This window comes from Glycine soja, chromosome 16 (genome assembly GCF_004193775.1).
Source record: "Glycine soja cultivar W05 chromosome 16, ASM419377v2, whole genome shotgun sequence".
In the NCBI taxonomy this organism is placed as follows: domain Eukaryota; kingdom Viridiplantae; phylum Streptophyta; class Magnoliopsida; order Fabales; family Fabaceae; genus Glycine; species Glycine soja.
The window spans coordinates 19,359,332-19,380,245 of record NC_041017.1 but is presented as its reverse complement, the minus strand read 5'-3'; the positions used below and the strand labels follow the sequence as shown (position 1 = coordinate 19,380,245).

The 20,914-nt window shown below is 37.0% G+C and overlaps 1 protein-coding gene across 1 annotated transcript; it reads right to left on the bottom strand.

Moving 5' to 3' along the window:
• Positions 1–764: 764 nt before the first annotated feature.
• On the bottom strand, positions 765–18,525 carry LOC114390985 (isoprenylcysteine alpha-carbonyl methylesterase ICME-like). Its single transcript, XM_028351959.1, has 11 exons — positions 17,819–18,525; positions 16,248–16,324; positions 16,055–16,124; positions 15,874–15,954; positions 7,716–7,790; positions 5,516–5,617; positions 5,254–5,394; positions 3,079–3,144; positions 2,847–2,990; positions 2,328–2,418; positions 765–1,653 (listed from the first exon to the last, which is right to left on the bottom strand). The coding sequence occupies exons 1-11, from the start codon at positions 18,241–18,243 to the stop codon at positions 1,492–1,494; spliced, it is 1,434 nt and encodes a 477-aa protein (XP_028207760.1). The 5' UTR covers positions 18,244–18,525; the 3' UTR covers positions 765–1,491.
• Positions 18,526–20,914: the final 2,389 nt, after the last annotated feature.

The following is a 20,914-nucleotide window of genomic DNA, read 5'->3' as shown; positions in this document are numbered from 1 at the left end:
TTATATAAAAAAAAAAAGAACAAAAATTACAACCCACTAATATGGTATTCCTTACATTCAACCAATAACAAGGAAATTTGATCCCAACCACAAAAGGAAATTCTGCTCAGATGGATTTAGGGTTCTATTGTTCAAATGGAGAAAATGTAGTCTATGACATGTTACAAAAATACCCTCAAACAGTACCTACACCTCTATTAAAGGGTTAAAAACAAAGGAAAGAAAAGGAGCAACTAGTAAGAAACTCAACAACAACAATGAAAGCAGGAAAAAAGAGGAAAATATAGTGTAAATAGAAAAGAAACAAAAGCCACACTTTCTATTGTGTATGTTCAATCGTTGGCAATAGTCAAAGTTGAAGGGAAATCAACATCAGAAGTTGCCAACGGAAGCAAAACTACGAAGACAAAACAACAGAGAGCAAATGGTGTTCTTAACCTAAAGGAACCAACTTTTCTATTTTGATTTCAAATTATTCTTTTATTTTTTTCTTTTTAGTAATTAAAAAAAATAATATAAAAAAATGCCACATAGGTGACTATCTAAAGGTTGTAGCTACTGAGTGATTGTCAAAATATCGAGACTCAAAGATAATCGATTAATTTGTTCTTGTTATCACTTGGTTTCCTAAAGAATACATAGTCGATCATAAGCACAACATAATTAATTAAATGTACAATATTCTTCTTCAGGACGAAATAATTGATTATGTACTTAAGATAATCAATTATTTGCAAGCCTTTGCCATTTCTAAGAAACAGGGGTTCAAGAACTAAAAACTTTTAACATTTTTAAAACATCTTTTGAACTGATTCATTCCTCAAATAAACTCAGCCATGGATCTTTACTATGATATCAATATGAGAACTGAAATGCATATACTAGCATAAGATGCATGATTCACAAACATTTTAGCATATAAAGCTATAACATACAACCTAATATAGACTAGTGTTCATACTAATAGGGAGCTTATTACACATTCCATAATAACTAATCATCAAATGATAAAACCATAACATGTAAGGTCTTCATGTTATACAAATTTGATGTTGGACCACCCTCAACTGCTCAAAATATTTACCTAATCCACAACTTTTCCAATGCAATCTGTAGAAAAAACAAATTAGTCCTATAATCTCCATGCTTCAGGTCTCCAATGCTGGACATGAAGCAGCAGGTATTGAAATCTTAGATTGACTATAGATATGACCAAATTATAGTTTATAAAGGTTTGAGTAATCTTCACCGTGAACTAGCTTTTACGGTTGAGTTATGTTTAATCCAAATTCAACAATTACAAATCGCAGACCCAAGTTTTAATGACAGCCAAAGATTTGATTCTACCTATGTAAAATGTTAAATCTAATAATGGAATGGGATCTGCCAAACCTATCATATTGAAAATTAATTTAGGAAGATATAATAATGGTTATGTACAGAGTGAAATAATAAAATCAACTATGCATGTTAGTTCATTCTGCTTGCAGGTTAGAATGGACTGACACTATGAGCCAATTTTAACATGAATTCAGGTACAAGGCGTCTCCTTGGGGGAGCCGTTGCATCTCTGGCACGGGCATCAGCATCACCAGAGTGGATATATGCTACTAAATCTTCAAACATATCATCTTTGCCACCTCTCATAGGATCCTGAAAGGAGTAAGCATTTGACATGAATGGCTACATAAAAAGGAGTGGGCATTTGACATGAATGGCTACTTAAAAAAGATTTCACATCCACAACAATTTTTTTCACAGAAGAATTAGGAAGCATCACACCTTGAGAGAAAATTTATCAAAAAGCTGAATTACCTAAGAAAATGGGGAAATAAGATAGAGAGAAATAAAATTAGTTTATTTAATGCACTTTGTCTTCATATTTTTTTTTTTTTTTTTTTTATTGACTTAGCCAATTATGCCTTCGGCTTTAAGCTAATTAATAATAATATTAGGTTAACGGGTGGTTTGGTTGAGTTCAGATAGGAAGGAAAGGAGGGGAAATTTTAAAAAATTTGTGTGGGTCCCGCACCTCTACCACCTTAATTTAAATATTTCTTCTCATATTCCTTCATTTCCATTCCATTCCACTCAACCAAACCCACCCTAAGTGACTTCACCTGGGAAAGACGATGTCATAAACCCAAGATTGAAATAATTCCTTATATTTTATTTATATCATAGATTATTGATAAAAAAAAATGGTATTAAACTGATTGAAATTGAAAACAAAATTTAGCAGTTTAGGCAGAAAATGGTATACAGTTGTCTCGGCAGTTAAAAAGAACAGATTTATCAAAGTCAATGAGATGCAGAGTGGTCAATACCTGTAGAAACACATCTGTATGTGTCTTCCCTTCGTACAAAATTGATTCAGCTGTGACTCCAACTCTTTTAAGAGCTTCAGCAAATGTTTTACTGTATAAAATAATATGTTAATCAAAAGTCTGACAGCTGAAAAATTAGAAAATTTTCATGATGGTTGTGACTTAAACTAGAGCATTTAACTTTACTTATTTATCTTTCTATATTGATTGTTTGCTGAAATCTCATTTCAGGGGGACAAGGAATTGTCATAGCCTCATAGGTCGTTTATGTTGTTTCTTTGCATGATTATCAATAACTTGGAGTTAAATTAAGTTGTTATTGCTAACTAAAATTATTCAGCAGTTCAACCATTACACAAAACTTGGCAATTTAGTATTCCATAAAACAATTATCACTCGCTACGCTCCCAAAATATCTCGGCACAACTAAACCATAACAAATTAATGGGCCAATCAATATAAATTCCTGTTTTATATTGTTACCAAAAATTTTAAAATCCTTTTAAAATGGGCACAAACCTGGCATCTGATGGTATGGAATAATCCCCAGTTCCATGAAAAAGAACTACAGGAGGTAATAGAGAATTCGCATTTCCAATGTTTGGATCTTGAATCATTACTTCTGGAGAAAACCGTTGCAGGGATTCCTCCCCTTCCATTATGCTGTAAGATAAAAGTAGTCATTTAAAAGTCTAATACAATGAAAAGCAGAGTTAAAATTAACTACTTGAAGATTGAATGAAGTGACTACCTTAAAAAGATGGACCGATAAAGACCTCTACTATGAAAGTGATCTATTAGGGTAAACAAATTATACCTGCATTGATATAAGGAAAGACAGGACATAAATTGTGTTGATCATTGGTGGGAAATGCAGGAAATATAATAACCAATCTCAATCAAATAACATCCCATTTATCATAAGAAGCAAAATAAAACCACAATTGGAAGAATTAGGTCTTGCATATCTTCTGGGTACATTTGTTTATGTCATTAAAACAATCAACTTGAGCTATATTTTCTTCAGTAACATGTAAAGCAGTGTAACAATCCTCATATTTGTAAAACTAAAACAAAACGCTTTTGTAACATATCAAAATCCAAATTTGCATTTCTAATATTAGTAAAACAAAACACTTTTGCAACATAGCACAATCAAAATTTGCATTGCTAACATGAGATCTATCACGAACCAAACAAAAAACAATAGCTTAAATTGTTAGGTGAAAGCACCCGGATGACTTTTATTACATTTCAAAGTTCTAACACACTCCCTACTTTAAGAGTCCTTTGAGCTTAAAGCATGGATAATGCACTCACCTGCCTTATACTTAAATTCAACTTCTTTTTGATTTAGAAGAATTGAGTGACAAGGATCAAACTCTATATTGGCAATTTGTTCCTGTTTGTCAGGAACAAACAGAATCTTCCTATTTTGTTTTCATATGTGCAGATATTAGTTCCATGCTTTTAGGTATCTCTTGTATCTCATAACTGTAATTGTCTCTCCTATTACCTATGCCTATATTAGTGTACAGTTGTTACCCTAATTCCCTATTTATTCTACCATCTTGTAATCAATCAGATCAAGGGAAATACAATATTTTCTGCATGGTAGCAGAGCACAATATGAAGAGTCGTCTTTGATTTCAAAGTCCCCGCCATAACCAGCCTGATTGGAAGGACCTATTCTTCCTATCATTTGGCTACAAACTGAAGTGATAAAACTTCATCCAAAGTTTAAACCTTTTTTCCAAGGAAAAGGGGAATATATAATCAGGGATGCAAAACAAGTGGAGAAAGATGATCCAACACTAAAAATGGAAACTTGAAAACAGTCTGCCGATGTCGTTGTTGTTGAACACTACTTCTCCACATTAGCCATGTTGACCAAATTAATCTTTATAAGACAGACAATTCTCACCCCTTAATTTTGGGTTGAGTTAGGTCCAGTCACAGATGTCCAGTCCTGTGTGTGTTAAGACTGGTTGAGTTAGGCCTTATTCATTTCTGATAAACATAACCAATGAGATTGAAGAGAACATCGCGAACTACAGCACCCTGAAAGTGATATGGGACGCAGCAAAGAAGACTAATTCAAATTTGGATAAACATCATAGTTACCAATCTCGGATAAAGGCACAAATCAATAACAACAAAAACCAAATTAAATGAGTGTAGATGATGATACGGTTACTTCAAGGGTAACCAATTAAGTTTTTTTTTTATTTAGAAAAAAGAAAAACCTATCAGAACAAAAAACAAAGATGGAACAAAGGGGTGGACTGTAAAACAGAATAAGGACTTAGGACACACAACGGCTAGCAGAGGAAGTCCACCACCTTCGTGAGAACAGAAAAGAATAGAGAATGTATTACCAATTGACAGAACAAAGTACTTGCAAAATAGAAAAGTGGGTATGCCCCGGCAAAAGATGGGCTTGGCCGGAAACAACGCCAGCAAGCACCTGGTGTTGGTGGTTTGAGTCAAAACAGGTCGTAGAGCATGGAGATCCCCATCAATGGACTTAACAAAGAAGTACACTTGTGGGCTTGAAATCACATTTTTAACCACAACCCTATGGTTTGAGTTTTTTCCACTTATGAGTTTTCTCAACCGGTCATTGCATCATTATCAAAACTCAAATATAAGAAAAGAAAACAAACTAATTTTACACTAATTAAAAAAATTAATTAACAACATTTAATTTTATTAATCTCAATTAAAAATAATATTATTTTTAAAATAACTATCATTAGAACTTAATATCGTAAATAAAAAAGAATCATTAAAAATAAAATTACAATTAAATAGAATAAAATTAGTTAGATTCATAAAACAACTTTTTTCTTATTTTTTAGTCTAGAGAAAGTACAGTATTTTTTTAACATACAAAGATTGAAAGGGACTTTCTGCAAGTACTTACCCTCCAGACAAACCAAAATAAGTCTTAATTTGGGAAAGACTCCAAGAAGTACTTTCTCCTTCACCTGCCTCTTTGATTGCCTGCTCCACAATTGCACATGCAGCAATATGTGCCCCAGCTGACTGCCCCATTAGGTAAATTCTATGAAAAAAAAATGGAAAAGGCATCATTATTGATCACGAGAAGCCATTACCCTTAAAGCAAGTGAAAAAGTTGGATGTCGTAATGAGAAAACTTTGGAGTTAAGGGAATGATTATTTACCTGTTAGGGTCACCTCCATATTCTGCAATATTGTTGCACACAAATGAGATGCCTTGAGAAGCATCAACTATCATATCACTGATGGTTCCCTGGGGAAAATTTCTGCAAGAAAAGAGATGTTATATGACACAGCAATAGAAGACATGAGCAAGTAACACACTCAATTCAGAAGACTATTTATTATTAGGTGAATCTCATGCAGCCTGAGAGAGCCAATTTGAATTACATGTGCTTTTAGTGGTTTGTGATGAGGTACATAAAAGCCACTGATTTCCTCGGGTTGGTTTTCTTCATTACTGTTTTCGCTACCAGTTTTCATTTTGACTTGGATTTATATATTTCAACAATCCCCCTATTTACTATTTGCTCTAAATAGGATAGAATTTAGTGGATCTTTAGGACTCCGACCATGTTTTGCACCCTATACTGTAGAAAACAGTACATTCTCTGTTGGTTCTGTTGGTCTTGGCGGCCATCACTAACACTCAAAACTATGTTACAAAAAAGACAAAGGTATTACTAATTTTTTTAATTTATTGAGTTAAAATAAATGAATAAACAATTTGAAAGTGGAGGCATTAAGAGGGTTAGAACAGAAGAACGCAGAAGTGAAACGACAGTGTAGAAGTAGACTGGGCATAACTCACTCCTAAAAACTAGCTAAAGGAAGGAGGGTTGCTCAAGTCTTGTAAGGAGTAGTTTAAAGTGCGGCATCTTAAGAACACATTCCCCATGAAAATGACTGAACATTTGGAGCATGAAACTTGCAAAACTTGACATCTATGAGTGGCCTAAAGTCAAGACTAGATAAGCTGTCATAGAAACGAACTGAGAGCCTAACTCACTTTCCAAAATTAGCTCATGAGAAAAGTTATTGCTCGAGTCCTATAAGGAGTATTCGGGTCATATTCCTAGCCAATATTAGACATCTTAACATATAGAAATGAAGAAGTAGACAAAAATATGATTAAAATTATCTAAAACATTGTTTATATATTTAAATTAATTTATTTAGCAATTCTAACAATGGATATGGGAAAGTTTTCTTCCAATAAATGATGTTATTCAGGCATTGTTGGGGCAACAATTTAATCATAATGCTGATTTTTGAATCTCAAATTCTCAAAGGTTTTGCAACCAGAAAAATGAAATGAAATTCAGATAATAGTGATAGTGAACTTTGAATGATCAACTCTAACAACAGTATGAAAATTCGCTAATAAAGGAGTTCCACTATCCATATGCTAGGAACGATACAAGATGAAACCAATAGCTGACACACTGGTCATACGGGTGGTATGACTAATAATATGTTCAACTTTTAGGAGTAGATGACAAAGCAAGAATGACATAGAGAAGCAACCCAAAAAACTATGTTCACTAATTCAATTTGGATAATTGTGATACAAAATGATGACCTTATACTTCTCTTTATATTAATAAGACCAAAAGAAAATTATACACTCTACTTCAGGTATGCTAAAGATATAGATAGATAGATATTAATGACCCTTCATCTGACAAGCTTAAGCTTTTAAGATAATTGGTCATTGACATGATATCAGGCTTCTATGACCAAGTGCAAGCACTAGATTCTTGCCATATCCATTCTTCTATATGAAAGTTGAATTTCAGCACAAGATGGGCCAGAGCATTGTCTATGCTTTAAAACTCAAAGAAGTCTTGCATAAAGAGGCACATTAGAGATATTAGAGCCATTTATGAGTCTCCATAAAACTCTAGGGAAAGTTGGCTATTTGAAGGGTTCACTACAAATAATGGTTTGCTTAAACATAAGACTTTCCTAATTATATAACAATATTTTATATTTCTCAAAAGAATTTTCAAAACAAAAAGTGGAGATGGAAAGCCATCAATATTTTATATTTTGAACAGACTCTTATTCGTTGACATTTATTAGAAATCACACAAGTTAATGGTCCGACATTTTATTTAATGACTCATGATTCTGCAGTTTCAATAAAACTTAAGTTTTTAAATGATATAGAGAGTGTTAAAGAATGTGTTGCTAGCACTCCTCATCAAAGAGTTTTTATTTTATCAACTAAGAATTGATTATACAGTTGAAATAGAAACTAGGAATAAAGAGTTTTCTTCCCATATCAAATTTAATGCTGCCAGATAGCATATATTACCTAGAGCAAAATACTGATGTGAGAATTGGGGAAGAAAATATCACCTGTAATCTATGCATGCCACAATGATATCTCTGTCTGATAACTGTTGACCTAAAAGAGAACCCCATGCTTTGTAACTGCACAAATACAATACAAATACTTCAAAACTAGTAAGATCAGAACTTTTATGTAGTGAATGTGTGTTTGCGTATACTAGACACACACAAACACACCAATCACTTCAATAATGAAACTAATAGCATCCGATTGCATGGGGTATCATAAATATCAAAAAAGAAAAACATGGTATAAAATCCTCAGGTTGAAACTATCCACATTATAAGACATTATACAGCTCTATTAAATATTTATATAGCTCATGCAGCACGTGTAAATAGTTTTAGCACATTAATATCTGTATGGCTTTATTACAATTCGCATTAAGTCAACACTCAACAAGTTTTGTAATGTACTTCACTACTTATTTTGGTCAACAGGTATCATGTACATGAAAATAGTTTGATTGAATTTCTGTTACCATTCAGTGAAATCTGTGAAAGTATTATTATAAGGAAGATGAGAGAAAGAGAGAAACAGGGTGAGGGAGAGAGAAACAGGGTGAGGGAGAGACTCAGGGTGAGAGAGAAAAACAGGGTAAGAGATAGAGAGAAAAGGGTGAGTGATCGAGTGGGAGAAACAGAGGGCAACGGAAGGCGAGGCCGAGAGAGGGAGCCGGCGTCAGCGCACAGAAGGAGAGAAAGCCACCATCGGAGTCCTTCTCCATGGTGCTCTTCTGTTAGAAGATGGAGCAGTGAGGATGTAGGCTACAATCATCATAACGGAGTCGAAGTGAGATGGAGTATGGACACGCAAGAGGAACACGATCCTATCAACAATCATGGAGCTTGGCACGAGGTATCACACAGACGGAAAAGGAGATTGGCTGGAAACAGGGACAGGATGGAGAGGAACAGCCCAAAGCAGCAGGAGGAAAAGGTGACTTGGAGAAACAAGAGAGATATCACGACATTCTATTTCTCCAGATTTCCGGAAGGTGTCAAGGAGCGTGATCTATGGCAGATTTTTCAGAAATGGGGAAAGGTTTGGGAAGTCTTTATCCCTAAGACTAAGAACAAGGGAGGTCACAGATATGGGTTCGTAAGGTTTAAAGAGGTTCAGGACGAACGGAGTTTGGAGACACAACTAGACACCAGCATCTATATCCGTGGGATGAAGCTTTTTGTGAACAGGCCAAGATATGAGAGGGGGAGGGTGCTTCGGATAAAACAACATGGTATATCCACGCAGAGGGTGGCGCACACTCACAAAGTGCATATGGAGTATCAGGAGGAAGTGAAACTAAAAGGCCCTGAGGCCAGACCGCGTTCGTATGTGGAGGTGGTAAGACAGGACATGCAAGGAGACGTACAATCTTGTCGGAAGAAGGAACCCCCCCAACGCATTCCAATGCCCATGCAGAGACCAGTGGTCTTGAGCTCAAATATGGAGTCCAATGATTGGCTCTAGAATGCATGGGTTGGGAAACTGAAGAATAGAGGAATGTTTGAGAAGGTGGAGGAAGAGCTCAAGTGGGTAGTAGATGGGGATGTCATTCCATGTTACTGGATTGATGACTGGGTCTTCCTCCCTTATCTGGAAGAATCCAGGGCGGCACGATTGGTAGAAGAGGAGAAACAAACGGGGTCTACCCCTATCACGGAGCTTCAGAAGTGGTCCCCCACACTCCGTCCAGACCACAGACTAACATGGGTCCTGCTATGGGGCCTCCCACAGACTGTGTGGGCGCCGGAATGCATGGAGAAGCTGGTGGAGGGCCTTGGTGAGTTTATAGAAGTGGACGGGTACGTCGAGGACCGCAAGAGGATGGATGTAGCTCGGGTCCTTATTCGGACAAACAAGAGACCGACGATACAGGTGAAGCTGACGACCATTATCGACGAGGTGGAGCACGACATAGACGTCGTCGAAGACTCGCCTGGAACGCGTGTGCCGGCGGGTTACCACCGGCCTGATACTTGGTTTCCTCCGTCCCCTTTTTCGACCCAGCCAAACACACCGTTTTCTGCCGGTGTCGGCTCCCCCGCGACCCAAGTTGGTAGCGACGCCTTAGACGGCGGCTCCGACAACCATGGCGACGACCGCTCCAACCATAGGGGTAGCTACAGTTTGAATCCATCTAGCTATGTCCACTGGGTACAACCCAATGGATGCTTCGGTGTTGATTGGTCCGCCATGGCCCCTGCCGACGTGGACCAATCAAAAATGCTTGACCATCAGCACACCTTGGACGCTGGCCCTATAGGGATCGCTGTACCCAGCAACGGCCATATTCCCCAAAATGGCAACGTTGTAATTGATGCTGATAAAGGACGACTGAAGGCTTGCATGCAAAAGGAGAAGGGCTCTGCGAAAGTCTTTCAACGAGGAGGAAGTCAGCATAGAGACCTTTTGGTTGACACCCTTGGGATTAATAATTCTTGCACAGAAGGGGAAATGGAGGAGGACAACTTGCCGGTAACTATACCACCTCAATCTAATGTTACGCTTGTAAAGGAGAATCCCAAACTCAGCACCCCCAGTGGTCAAAAATCAAAGGAGACTGAGGGTGTAATGGGCCCAAGGATAATGGGCCCAACAGATGTAGCTACGAAGGTTTATGTTAGGAGGAAGGAGGTGCTGGATAGTAGGGGAAAGGCCCAATGCTCTAAATCTGTGGTCAACCCATTACCGGCCTTAACAACAGACTCCACCTCAACTTCGAATGGTGCGTTAGTGGACAGGCAGTATGATCTTGTGAAGGAAATGGGTCTGACACATGGACATGATGCTTTGAAGATTAAGGAGCTTATGATGGTCATGGACACCAACGATAATAAGGTGGCAGCAGAGATGGGTTCTAAATACCAGCAATCATGATCATTCTCTCTTATAATTCAAGAGGCTTGGGGAGGGGAGTTAAATGGGCTGCCATTAGAAGGAATATTTTAAAACATAAGGTGGACATAGTGTGCATTCAAGAAACTTAAAAAGAGAGTTTTAGTAAAGGAGTTTGTCAATCCATATGGGGGGATTCCTCAGCATCTTGGGATTTTGTTCCCTCTATTCAGGCTGCCGGGGGTTTGTTATGCCTATGGAATAATGCAAAATTCCTGGTGGATAGAAAGGTGAAAGGAGTTAATTTCTTAATGCTAGAAGGAAGGTGTGCTAATAGTAACCAGAAAATGTTTGTGGTCAATATTTACGCCCCCTGTGACCTAGCTGGGAAGAGATTACTGTGGGATGTATTGAGACAACTGCGGGTATCTAATCCCCCTGGCCTTTGGTGTTTCATGGGGGATTTTAACAGTATTAGAAGCCAAGATGAAAGACTCAGCCTATCCCAAAGATCTGCTGACACTCTGGGTATCTCTGCATTTAATCAATGGATTTTAGACATGGAATTGCAGGAAATTAAATGTGCTGGCAGTAGTTTCACCTGGATTCGTCCTAACGGAAGTGTGAAGAGCAGGCTTGATCGTTTTCTGGTCTCGGATCAGTGGCTGCTTTCCTGGCCAGATAGCTGCCAATATAATCTCCCAAGGGATTTTTCCGATCACTGCCCAATCATTATGCAAACTAAAAAGATAGATGGGGGCCCTAAGCCTTTTCGGGTAGTTGATTGGTGGATTCATCAAAAAGGGTATCATAGCATGGTGAGAGAGGCTTGGAATAGTGACCAGCAAGGAGGTTGGGGTGGTATTGTGCTTAAGAACAAGCTGAGGAACTTGAAGATGGCAATAAAGCAATGGAGTCAGGAGTATGGGAACATAAATGTTAAGGAGATCCAGAAAATTCAACAGAAGCTAAACAAAGTGGAAGACTTAGCATCTACCAGAATTCTGTCTGAAGATGAAATTAAGGTTAGGAAATCCTTGCAACAACAGCTATGGGATGCTTCCACTGCCTATGAATCTTTATTGAGGCAGAAATCTAGATCAAAGTGGTTACAAGAAGGTGACAGCAACTCGGCTTTCTTCCATAAGGTAATTAATTACAGGAGAAACTATAATGCTCTCCAAGGTATTCTTATAGATGGACTGTGGGTCCAGCAACCAGAGGAGGTGAAGAAAGGAGCTGTGAACTTTTTTCTCAACAGATTTTCTGAGCAGAATCCCTCTAGGCCTACCCTTGATGGAGTTCATTTCCCCTCTCTTGATCAAAGGCAGAGGGAGGAGTTGATTTTAGCTTTCTCAGACCAAGAACTCAAGGAAGCTGTGTGGAGTTGTGGTGGAGATAAGTCCCCTGGGCCAGACGGCTTTAATTTCAATTTTATTAAGGAATTCTGGGGTGTGCTGAAACCAGAGTTCAGAAGATTTGTGGATGAGTTCCATGTCAATGGTAGTTTCCCTAGAGGCAGCAATGCCTCTTTCTTGGCTTTAATCCCTAAAGTTAACCACCCTCAGTCCCTAAATGATTATAGACCAATATCTTTGATAGGCTGCATGTATAAAATAATAGCTAAGCTTTTAGCAAACAGGTTGAGACATGTCATACCTGTCTTAATTGATGAAAGACAAACAGCTTTCATTAAAGACAGACATATTCTTCATGGCACTTTGATTCTTAATGAGGTGGTTGAGGAAGCTTGTAGGAGGAAGAAACCAGCCATGATTTTCAAGGTGGATTTTGAGAAGGCTTATGACACAGTCTCATGGTCTTTTCTGGACTACATGCTGCATAGATTGGGCTTTTGTCATAAATGGAGAAAGTGGATTTCAGCTTGTCTTCACTCAGCAACAATGTCGATCCTTATTAATGGCAGCCCTACAAAGGAGTTTACCCCTTCTAGAGGCTTGAGACAAGGGGACCCCCTAGCTCCCTTACTCTTTAACATAGTTGGGGAAGGCATCACAGGCCTTATGAGGGAAGCAGTCCGGAAGAATCTCTATAGCAGCTACAAGGTTGGTATGAAAAATGAGCCCACAAACATTCTGCAGTATGCAGATGATACTGTTTTTGTGGGTGAGGCTTCATGGGACAATGTCTTGGTGTTGAAGGCTATGCTAAGAGGCTATGAGCTGGTCTCGGGCTTGAAGATTAACTATGCTAAGAGTCAATTTGGTGTTATAGGGGGTGCTGTTACTTGGACCAATGAAGCAGCCCAAACCCTAAATTGTAGACAATTGGAAACCCCATTCACCTACTTGGGTATTCCAATTGGGGCTAAACCTTCCAGCAATGTTGTGTGGGAGCCTTTGATTAAAAAATGTGAGTCTAAATTATCTAAGTGGGCCCAGAAAAACATATCAATGGGAGGAAAGATAACTTTAATCAATTCTGTCCTCAATGCTGCACCAATATATTTACTATCCTTCTTCAAGATCCCACAAAGGGTAGTAAGTAAACTGATAGCCTTGCAAAGGAATTTTCTATGGGGGGGGGGGGGACCAAGACCATAGGAAAATTTCTTGGGTGAAATGGGAGACCGTTTGCCTGTCCAAGTCTGAAGGGGGTCTAGGGATTAAAGACATCTCTAAATTAAATATAGCCTTGCTGGGGAAATGGATTTGGGCCCTAGCTTCTGATTTGCAACAACCTTGGGTCAGGATTATCAACTCCAAGTATGGAGGATGGACCGATTTTCAGTCAGCTCGTGTTCAAGGAAGGCATTCATGCTGGTGGAGGGACCTCAGAAAGCTATATCACCAAGCTGATCAAAACATGTTTCAACAATGCTTGAGTTGGAAGGTTGGGAGTGGAGATAAAATCAGCTTCTGGAAAGATAAGTGGTTAGGGGAAGGTCCTACTCTACAACAGAAATACTCTCAGCTGTTTATAATTAATAGACAGCAATCTGACCTTATTTCAAGGATGGGAAATTTCTCTCAACATACTTGGAGGTGGGACCTGAAATGGAGGAGGAACCTGTTTGACCATGAAAGTGATCTAGCTGTCAACTTTATGGAAGAAATCAGCTCTATTCATATCCAGAGGCATGTTAAGGACAGCATGATTTGGAAAGCTGATCCTAGTGGTGTCTATTCCACAAGGTCAGCATACAAATTCTTGATAACCCCCTCTATTCCAGCCTCGGATCCGAGATCCTCAACATTATTATGGAAACTGAAGATTCCCCCAAAAGCGGCAGTTTTCACTTGGAGGCTTCTTAAAGACAGGCTACCTACTAGAGCTAATCTCATAAGAAATGTGATCATCCAGGACATTGTTTGTCCCCTCTGTGGTCTAGATCAGGAGGAGGTGGGCCATTTATTTTTTAATTGTAAGAGGATAATAGGCCTGTGGTGGGAGTCGATGACATGGGTTCAGGTTCAGGGACCTCTTCCAGTTTCTCCAGTGGATCACTTTCTGCAATTCTGTGATGGATTTGGAGCTCTCATAAACCACAGTTCATGGTGTGTTTGGTGGGTTGCTCTGACCAGTACCATATGGCAGCTAGGAATCTCCTCATTTTCCATGAAAAACCTTTCGAACCATCTAAAGTTATGGAAGATGCTTTGTTCCTAGCTTGGTCCTGGTTAAAAGCTAGAAAGAAAGGTTTTAACACTAGTTTTAACCAATGGTATTCTAATATTCCAGTTTCCTTTGGTTAATTCGAGTGGGTTAGCCTTTTAGATGGGTTACCTTGGGTTTTTGGAGGGCAGCACCAGAGGTGCTTTGTATCATCAATTTCCAGTACCACTTGTACTGTTTTTGACTATATTAATACATATATATTATTTGCCTTCCAAAAAAAAACAATTAGCATTAATAAGGATATCATTGCACAGTTACTACTGTCAATATAAATATACGTGTGTGGCCAACATTAGACGCAAACACACGTTACCAAGACTAATATGGTATTAGTAGTTTAGGGTTTGATCCAGTCGGCCTTAACATCTTTTACACAATTTTAGTGCCTTAGTACTTGCATTTATCTCGTGGTTTACATTGACAACAGTGTCATCACTGGAAATGACCATGGGCATTCTTAGTCTCCAACAACATCTGACCATTCAGTTTCAAACCAAGGATTTGAGTCCTCTCAAATACTTCTTGGATATTGAAGTATCCCAATGTGCTTCTAGCATAATCCTTAGTCAACGCAAATATGCATTTGACATTCTTGAGGAAACAAGCACGATTGATTGCAAACTGTGATATCCTTATAGATCCCAATGACAGCTACTCCCAGGTCAGGACGAATAGAAAGAACCCAGGCAGATATTGGCACCTAATTTAACTACCTCACAATAACTAGACTTGATATTGCCTTCGCTGAAAATGTGGTAAGTGAATTCTTGAATGCTCCTTGTCGTGCTTATTAGGATGCCATGTTTGCATCCTCCAATAAATTAAAAATGCATCCGGCAAAGGTTTGTTTTGTGAGGACAAAGGTGATACTAAGATTGTGAGCTACTATGATGTTGATTGGGCAAGATTTCCATATGATACAAGATCCACGTTAGGCTACTGTGGGAAACTTAATCTCATGGAGAAGCAAGAAACAAAACATAATTTTGATTTCCAATACGAATGCTAAATACCATGCTATGGCAGGTATAGCATGTAAAATAACGTGGCTTTGACCACTAATTCAGAAAGTAAAGTTAGGAGATGTCCAGGAAATGAAGTTGATTTGAGATATCCAAGTCACTCTCCACATTGCTTCTACTCTAGTGTTTCATGAGAGAATCAAACACATAGAAATTGATTGTCACTTCATTCGAAAAAAAGGCTTTTGCATGCAAAATTACAACTGACTTTGTCAATTACAGTGATCAATTTTGTTGGCATGTTCAACAAATCCCACAAAGGGTCCCAGGTTGAATAGCTTGGTGCACATGATCTATATGCTCCAGCTTGAATGGGAGTATTAAATATAGCACATGCAGCACATGTCAACATTTGACACACAATTACCAAACCTAATTAGCTCAACCAATTTCCTGATGCATCTCAATAAATGAAAACCTTCTTACCACAATCATGATGTAGTAGAACATCGACAATTCATCATCTTTAACAAAGTTTAATGCTGAGTATAAATATAAATGAACTTCTCTTTCTAATAGGAGATAAAAAGAAGAATTGAAGCTCATATACCAACAGATAATAACTCCATGGCTAAGGAATATCCTCTCAATCAAAAAACAACATCAAAGCCTTCTAACACAATTCCATTAAATCACAAATTTGAAATTGACAGACATCACTTACCCAATAATCCAGGCCCCGCCAGTAACAAAAGCAACAACTGGTTTGGGACCATTGCTATTTTTAGGTAAATACAAGTCAAGCCTGCAAAAGAAAATAAGCTATTAATAAAAATTACAACAATTGTAGGAATTTATAACTGTAGAGAAACAAATGACAAATTGACAATATAGATAAAGCATACCTATTTCGTGGTTTATCTCCATAAACTATGCTTCTGCGTATCTGCTTGGAGAAGAAATAATAATATCCAACTATAAAACAGAAGGGCAATGGATATGTGATATTGATGGGTGATACTAATGCATTTCAAATCAGAATCTGGACATGCATAATTATTCGAATGAGAATAATGTTATAGACCACTGAATTCAGACCTTGAATAAAGCCTGGGAAAAGGAGTACTGCATAACAACCAAGGGCAAGAAACTTTGTAATCCATTTATAGCCTACCCTGAACAGAAATAAATTATCAGAAAGCATCCATAACTGGTACATGCAAAGATATTCATGTAAAACAAACAAACAAGATGTTAAATTTCATCTTAAAACCATTTGACATTGAGTAAAGTTGTCTATAAGAGTGTAAACAAGTCAAACTGAGCCAAGCACTACTAATCTAGGCATGGCTTGTGAAAAAAAAAATTGTGGTTCAAGCTTGGGCATTTATGAATCGAGCCTACAACAACAACAACAACAACAACAACGCCTTATCCCACTAGGTGGGGTCGGCTACATGGATCAACTTCCGCCATAATGTTCTATCAAGTACCATACTTCTATTTATGAATCGAGCCTAACTAACTAAAAGTTTGGACTTGACTTGTTTAAAAAAACTAAAGCTTGAATTTGACTTTAGCTCATTTATAATGTGAAATATTTGCCTAAATTATTTTTTTAAGTTATCAATTTAGTATTTAGCAAAACATTTTAATACAAGATAATAATCTACAAAAAGAATTATGTGTTAAACATATGGTATGATATTGTGGAATTTGTAATTAATTTAATTCATTTTTATTATATACATATATATATATATATATATATAAACTATCTTTTTAGTCTCTAAACATTTTAAAACTTCTGCTTTTAGCCCCTGAACTTTTCAAAGAATTTTTTAGTCTCTTAACTTTTTTTCATCCTTACTTTTATTTTTTTAACTTTTTTTCTTTTTAAGTGACTAAAAATAAGGTCAGAAAAAAAGTTAAGGAAGTAAAAGTCAAGATGAAAAAAAATTAAAGAACTAAAAACTGGTGAAAAAAGTTCAATGACTAAAACAGAAATTTTATAAAGTTAAGTACTAAAAAAATAGTAAACCCTATATATACACACACAAATGAGCTATTATTACTCTCGTGTATAAAATTTGGGCTTTACTCATTTAAATAATTGAGGCTAATCTCAAGCTTGAGTTTGTTTAAACAAGCTTGATCAAGCATTTAGCAAGTCTAACTTGAATAGTTCACAAATAACTTACTCATTTACACCCCTAGTTGCCTAACAAATATGAAAGCTAAGGACAAATGACTTTCCTACAAGAGAGATAGCAAGATTTCATATTAATTGCATTACCATTCAGATCAGTTGGATCAAGTGGCTAAACCTCAAAACCAAAAGAAAATCATAAAATTTTGAGTTTAGGCATAACTCAACCCAAAAAACTAATAGTGTGTTTAGATTAGACTCATGGTGGGAAATAATTAAATTTTCATGGTGAAACAAAGCAACTAAAAGTTGCTTTTACTTTTTTATGGTGTCACCATGATTTTGGGAAGTAAAATTGATTCTTGTGTATTATCCAAATACATTATAACTCAAAAATACGCTATAACTCAAAAGATGAAGATTATCTCTCACTTGTATACTTTACTTTCCTCAGATTACTGGTCCATATAGGATCTCCAACAAAATAATAAAAATAATAAGAGAAGGACATAATTAATACCCGAGATACCGGAGCATCTTGAAGCCGAGGCGAGTCAAGAGAAAGGTCTCGGAGGCAACATCACGGCCGAAGGAAGACCTGGTGGTTGTGGTGGTGGTGGTGGTGGAGGCAGTGTCAACGGAGACGGAGGGAAGGGAATCTTGGCTGGCGGCACGCCTGCGCCGTTTCTGATAGAAACAATGGCGAGTGTGGGAGCCTTTGCTGCGCGTTGTGGTAGCGGTGGTGGTGGTGAAGCTGGAGGCCCTGGGCAGGGGAGGCTTGTTGAGGGACATTTCTTGGAAGGAAGGGGGAGAGTGCTGCAAGAGACTCGCGGAAGGGTCATCGTCCATATCGTCTACTTTGGCTCTGAGCAACATCGATGGAGGACTCGAAACCGCCGAATCTAAGGCACGGTAGTTGGGTGTCGGAAGGATCTGAGATGGCATTTTTTTGTGAATTTGAATTGGGATGGGACAATCTCCGCGCCACTGTGTCTGTCAGCAAATCTTGTTTGTTTTGTTTAGGCTCAGGGGGATTTTGATTTTTGCCGAGGTATGGGAAAGATTCAAGAATGGTGGCGATGAATATGTACTGCGTGACAGAGAAGAGAGAGGGGAAAGTGGCAATTGGCAGAAACGTGACAAGGTGGATGGGTTCGAAATTGAAAATCGGAGAAGGAACGAAAGGTCTTGATTGGCTTAGGCTAGCACAATGTGGGGCCCAGGTGGGTATTTTGAGTTTGTCAAATGAGGTGTCTACGAATGCAACAGATAAGTCCAGTTCAAATGCTTCACAATAAAGTTGTCGCCATTCCCTACAATGCATTTTTGTCGTTTTTTTCTTTCAATTTACTCACATAAAAGACCATGATATTTCGACATTCAAAATTTATAAACATACTAACAATACTATTTCTCGTTTTTTTTTTATCTATCTTCTTATATCATATCATCACATGAATCTTAAGTATCTCTAATGCCTCGTGAAAGTAATTAATTACTAGGAAAGCCATACTCCGTAATATCAGAAAAAATCTCATATTGGAATATGTCTAGTTGTCCGGCAGGGAAAATTATGTGTTACCTTAAGTTCAACGGCAATAAAATAATATAAATTTATTATATATATTCTCTTACGTTCAGTTCATTGTTTTATTTACTCATATACCATCATTGTATTTAAAGGTATGACTCCCTCTAAAATTAAGTGACCGTCTTTATCTTTTAAATGTTTTTTTTAAGAAAATCATCATTGTTGTGCGGTTAAGGTTTTCTTTATCTCTTTGTTAATTATTCTTTTTTATCTTTCTATTAGTTTTGATTGTCTTTTAAATATGTTTTCTTTTTTGCTTAAGAAAATGTGTTATGTCGCTAATGTGATACACTTTTCTCAGGATTACACTTCATTTTTTAACCAAGTTCACCTCTATTGCATAGGAAACTGATTGGGTTAAGTTTTAAGGGTAAAATTAATGCAAGTTGTTTACATGTGTATATGATGTTGTTGTTAGTTCCTTTCTATTTGAAAACTCTACCCCCTCGATCTATGAAAATAACTTAGAGGGTGTTTGGTTTGGTTGTTTTCTGTTTTCATTTTCACTGAAAATAGAAAACGGTGATGGAAATGTGTTTGGTTGGATTTCTGAAAATATTTTCAGTGAAAATGAAAACAGGAAACAACCAAAAAATGAAAACAATAAAATCTCGTTTTTAGTGTTTTCAGTTGAGAACAGAAACCTCATTTCGGGTAAAATGAAATTGTGGTGGCAATGAATGTAATTTTAAGCAAATCTAAAAATACAAAAAGACAAGCAGTCAATATATCATAAATTTTCAGTATTTTTATTTCATGAAAACAGAAAACAAGAAGTCAAACCAAACATGCTTTTAGAATTTTAATCTTTTGAAAATAAAAATAGTTTTCAGAAAATGAAAACAGGAAATGAAGACAGAAAATGAAAATGCAAACCAAACACACCCTTATGTTTTCTTCAATATGAGTAACGTTTAATTTATTTTTTACATTTACAAATGTCCCTCTTATAACATGCCAAGAAGCTTGGTTAGTTAGCTTTTATTTTGCTTTTTACACACCATATATTTACTATTTTTTAGCAATTAAGAGAGATAGAGGAATTCAGTATATGTAAAGTAACAATTTTCATATCACTTAGTAGTTTTTGTATTTGGGTTTACCAAAAATGCACCGAGTATAAAGTATTTAGCTTATTTTCTTCATTCATATAAGGCGTGTTATAATTTGCAAAAGTTGGTCCAAATTCCATCTATTTTATTGTATCAAGGCAAACAAACATATCAGTTCATTATTAAATTAACTTTGTCTTTGTTTGTTTATAAGTCCTTAGGGTAACCCCACTGTTATGCATTGTACTTTTCTCGTCTTGTGCTTTTGTATAAAAGGAATACTTGTTTATATCGTATCCTTATCAAGTTATAACATTTCTTTTAGACCCATCTACTAGCTTTCTTAACGTTTCAGAAGTATTATCATCAGTAAAGATTGTATCTTTAAACCAATTTAGGAAAGTCTTGTTATGCTTTTTCAAGACCCAGTTCTTTGACATTTTTGGATTACTTTCTTTCACTAAACCTTCATGCCAAAGTATGTATGGCAAAACTTCATTACTATTATTCAACACATACAAGTGAGCTTGTTGCAAATCTTCTATAGTTGGAGTGATAACATGCAGTTCTCTTGAACCCTTACCACTCACCCTTTCATCATGCCAACACTCGGGAAGCCCAACATGTTTAGCTTTTTCAATGTACTTTGAACAAAATTCAATAGCTTCTTCTGCAATGTACCTTTCAACAATAGATGCTTTCAGACGATGTAGATTCTTGTTATACCATTTTAAGATCTTCATGTATCGCTCAACCGGGTACATCCACCGCAAATAAACATGACCACAACATTTGATTTCTTTGACCAAATGAACAATTAAGTGAACCATGATGTCAAAGAAAGCAAGAGGAAAATACATCTCCAACTGACACAATATAATAGCAGCCACATTTTCCAACTCATCTAACTTCACAGGATCAAGGATTTTGCTACATATGGCATTAAAGAAAAAGCACAGCCGAGTTATGGCTA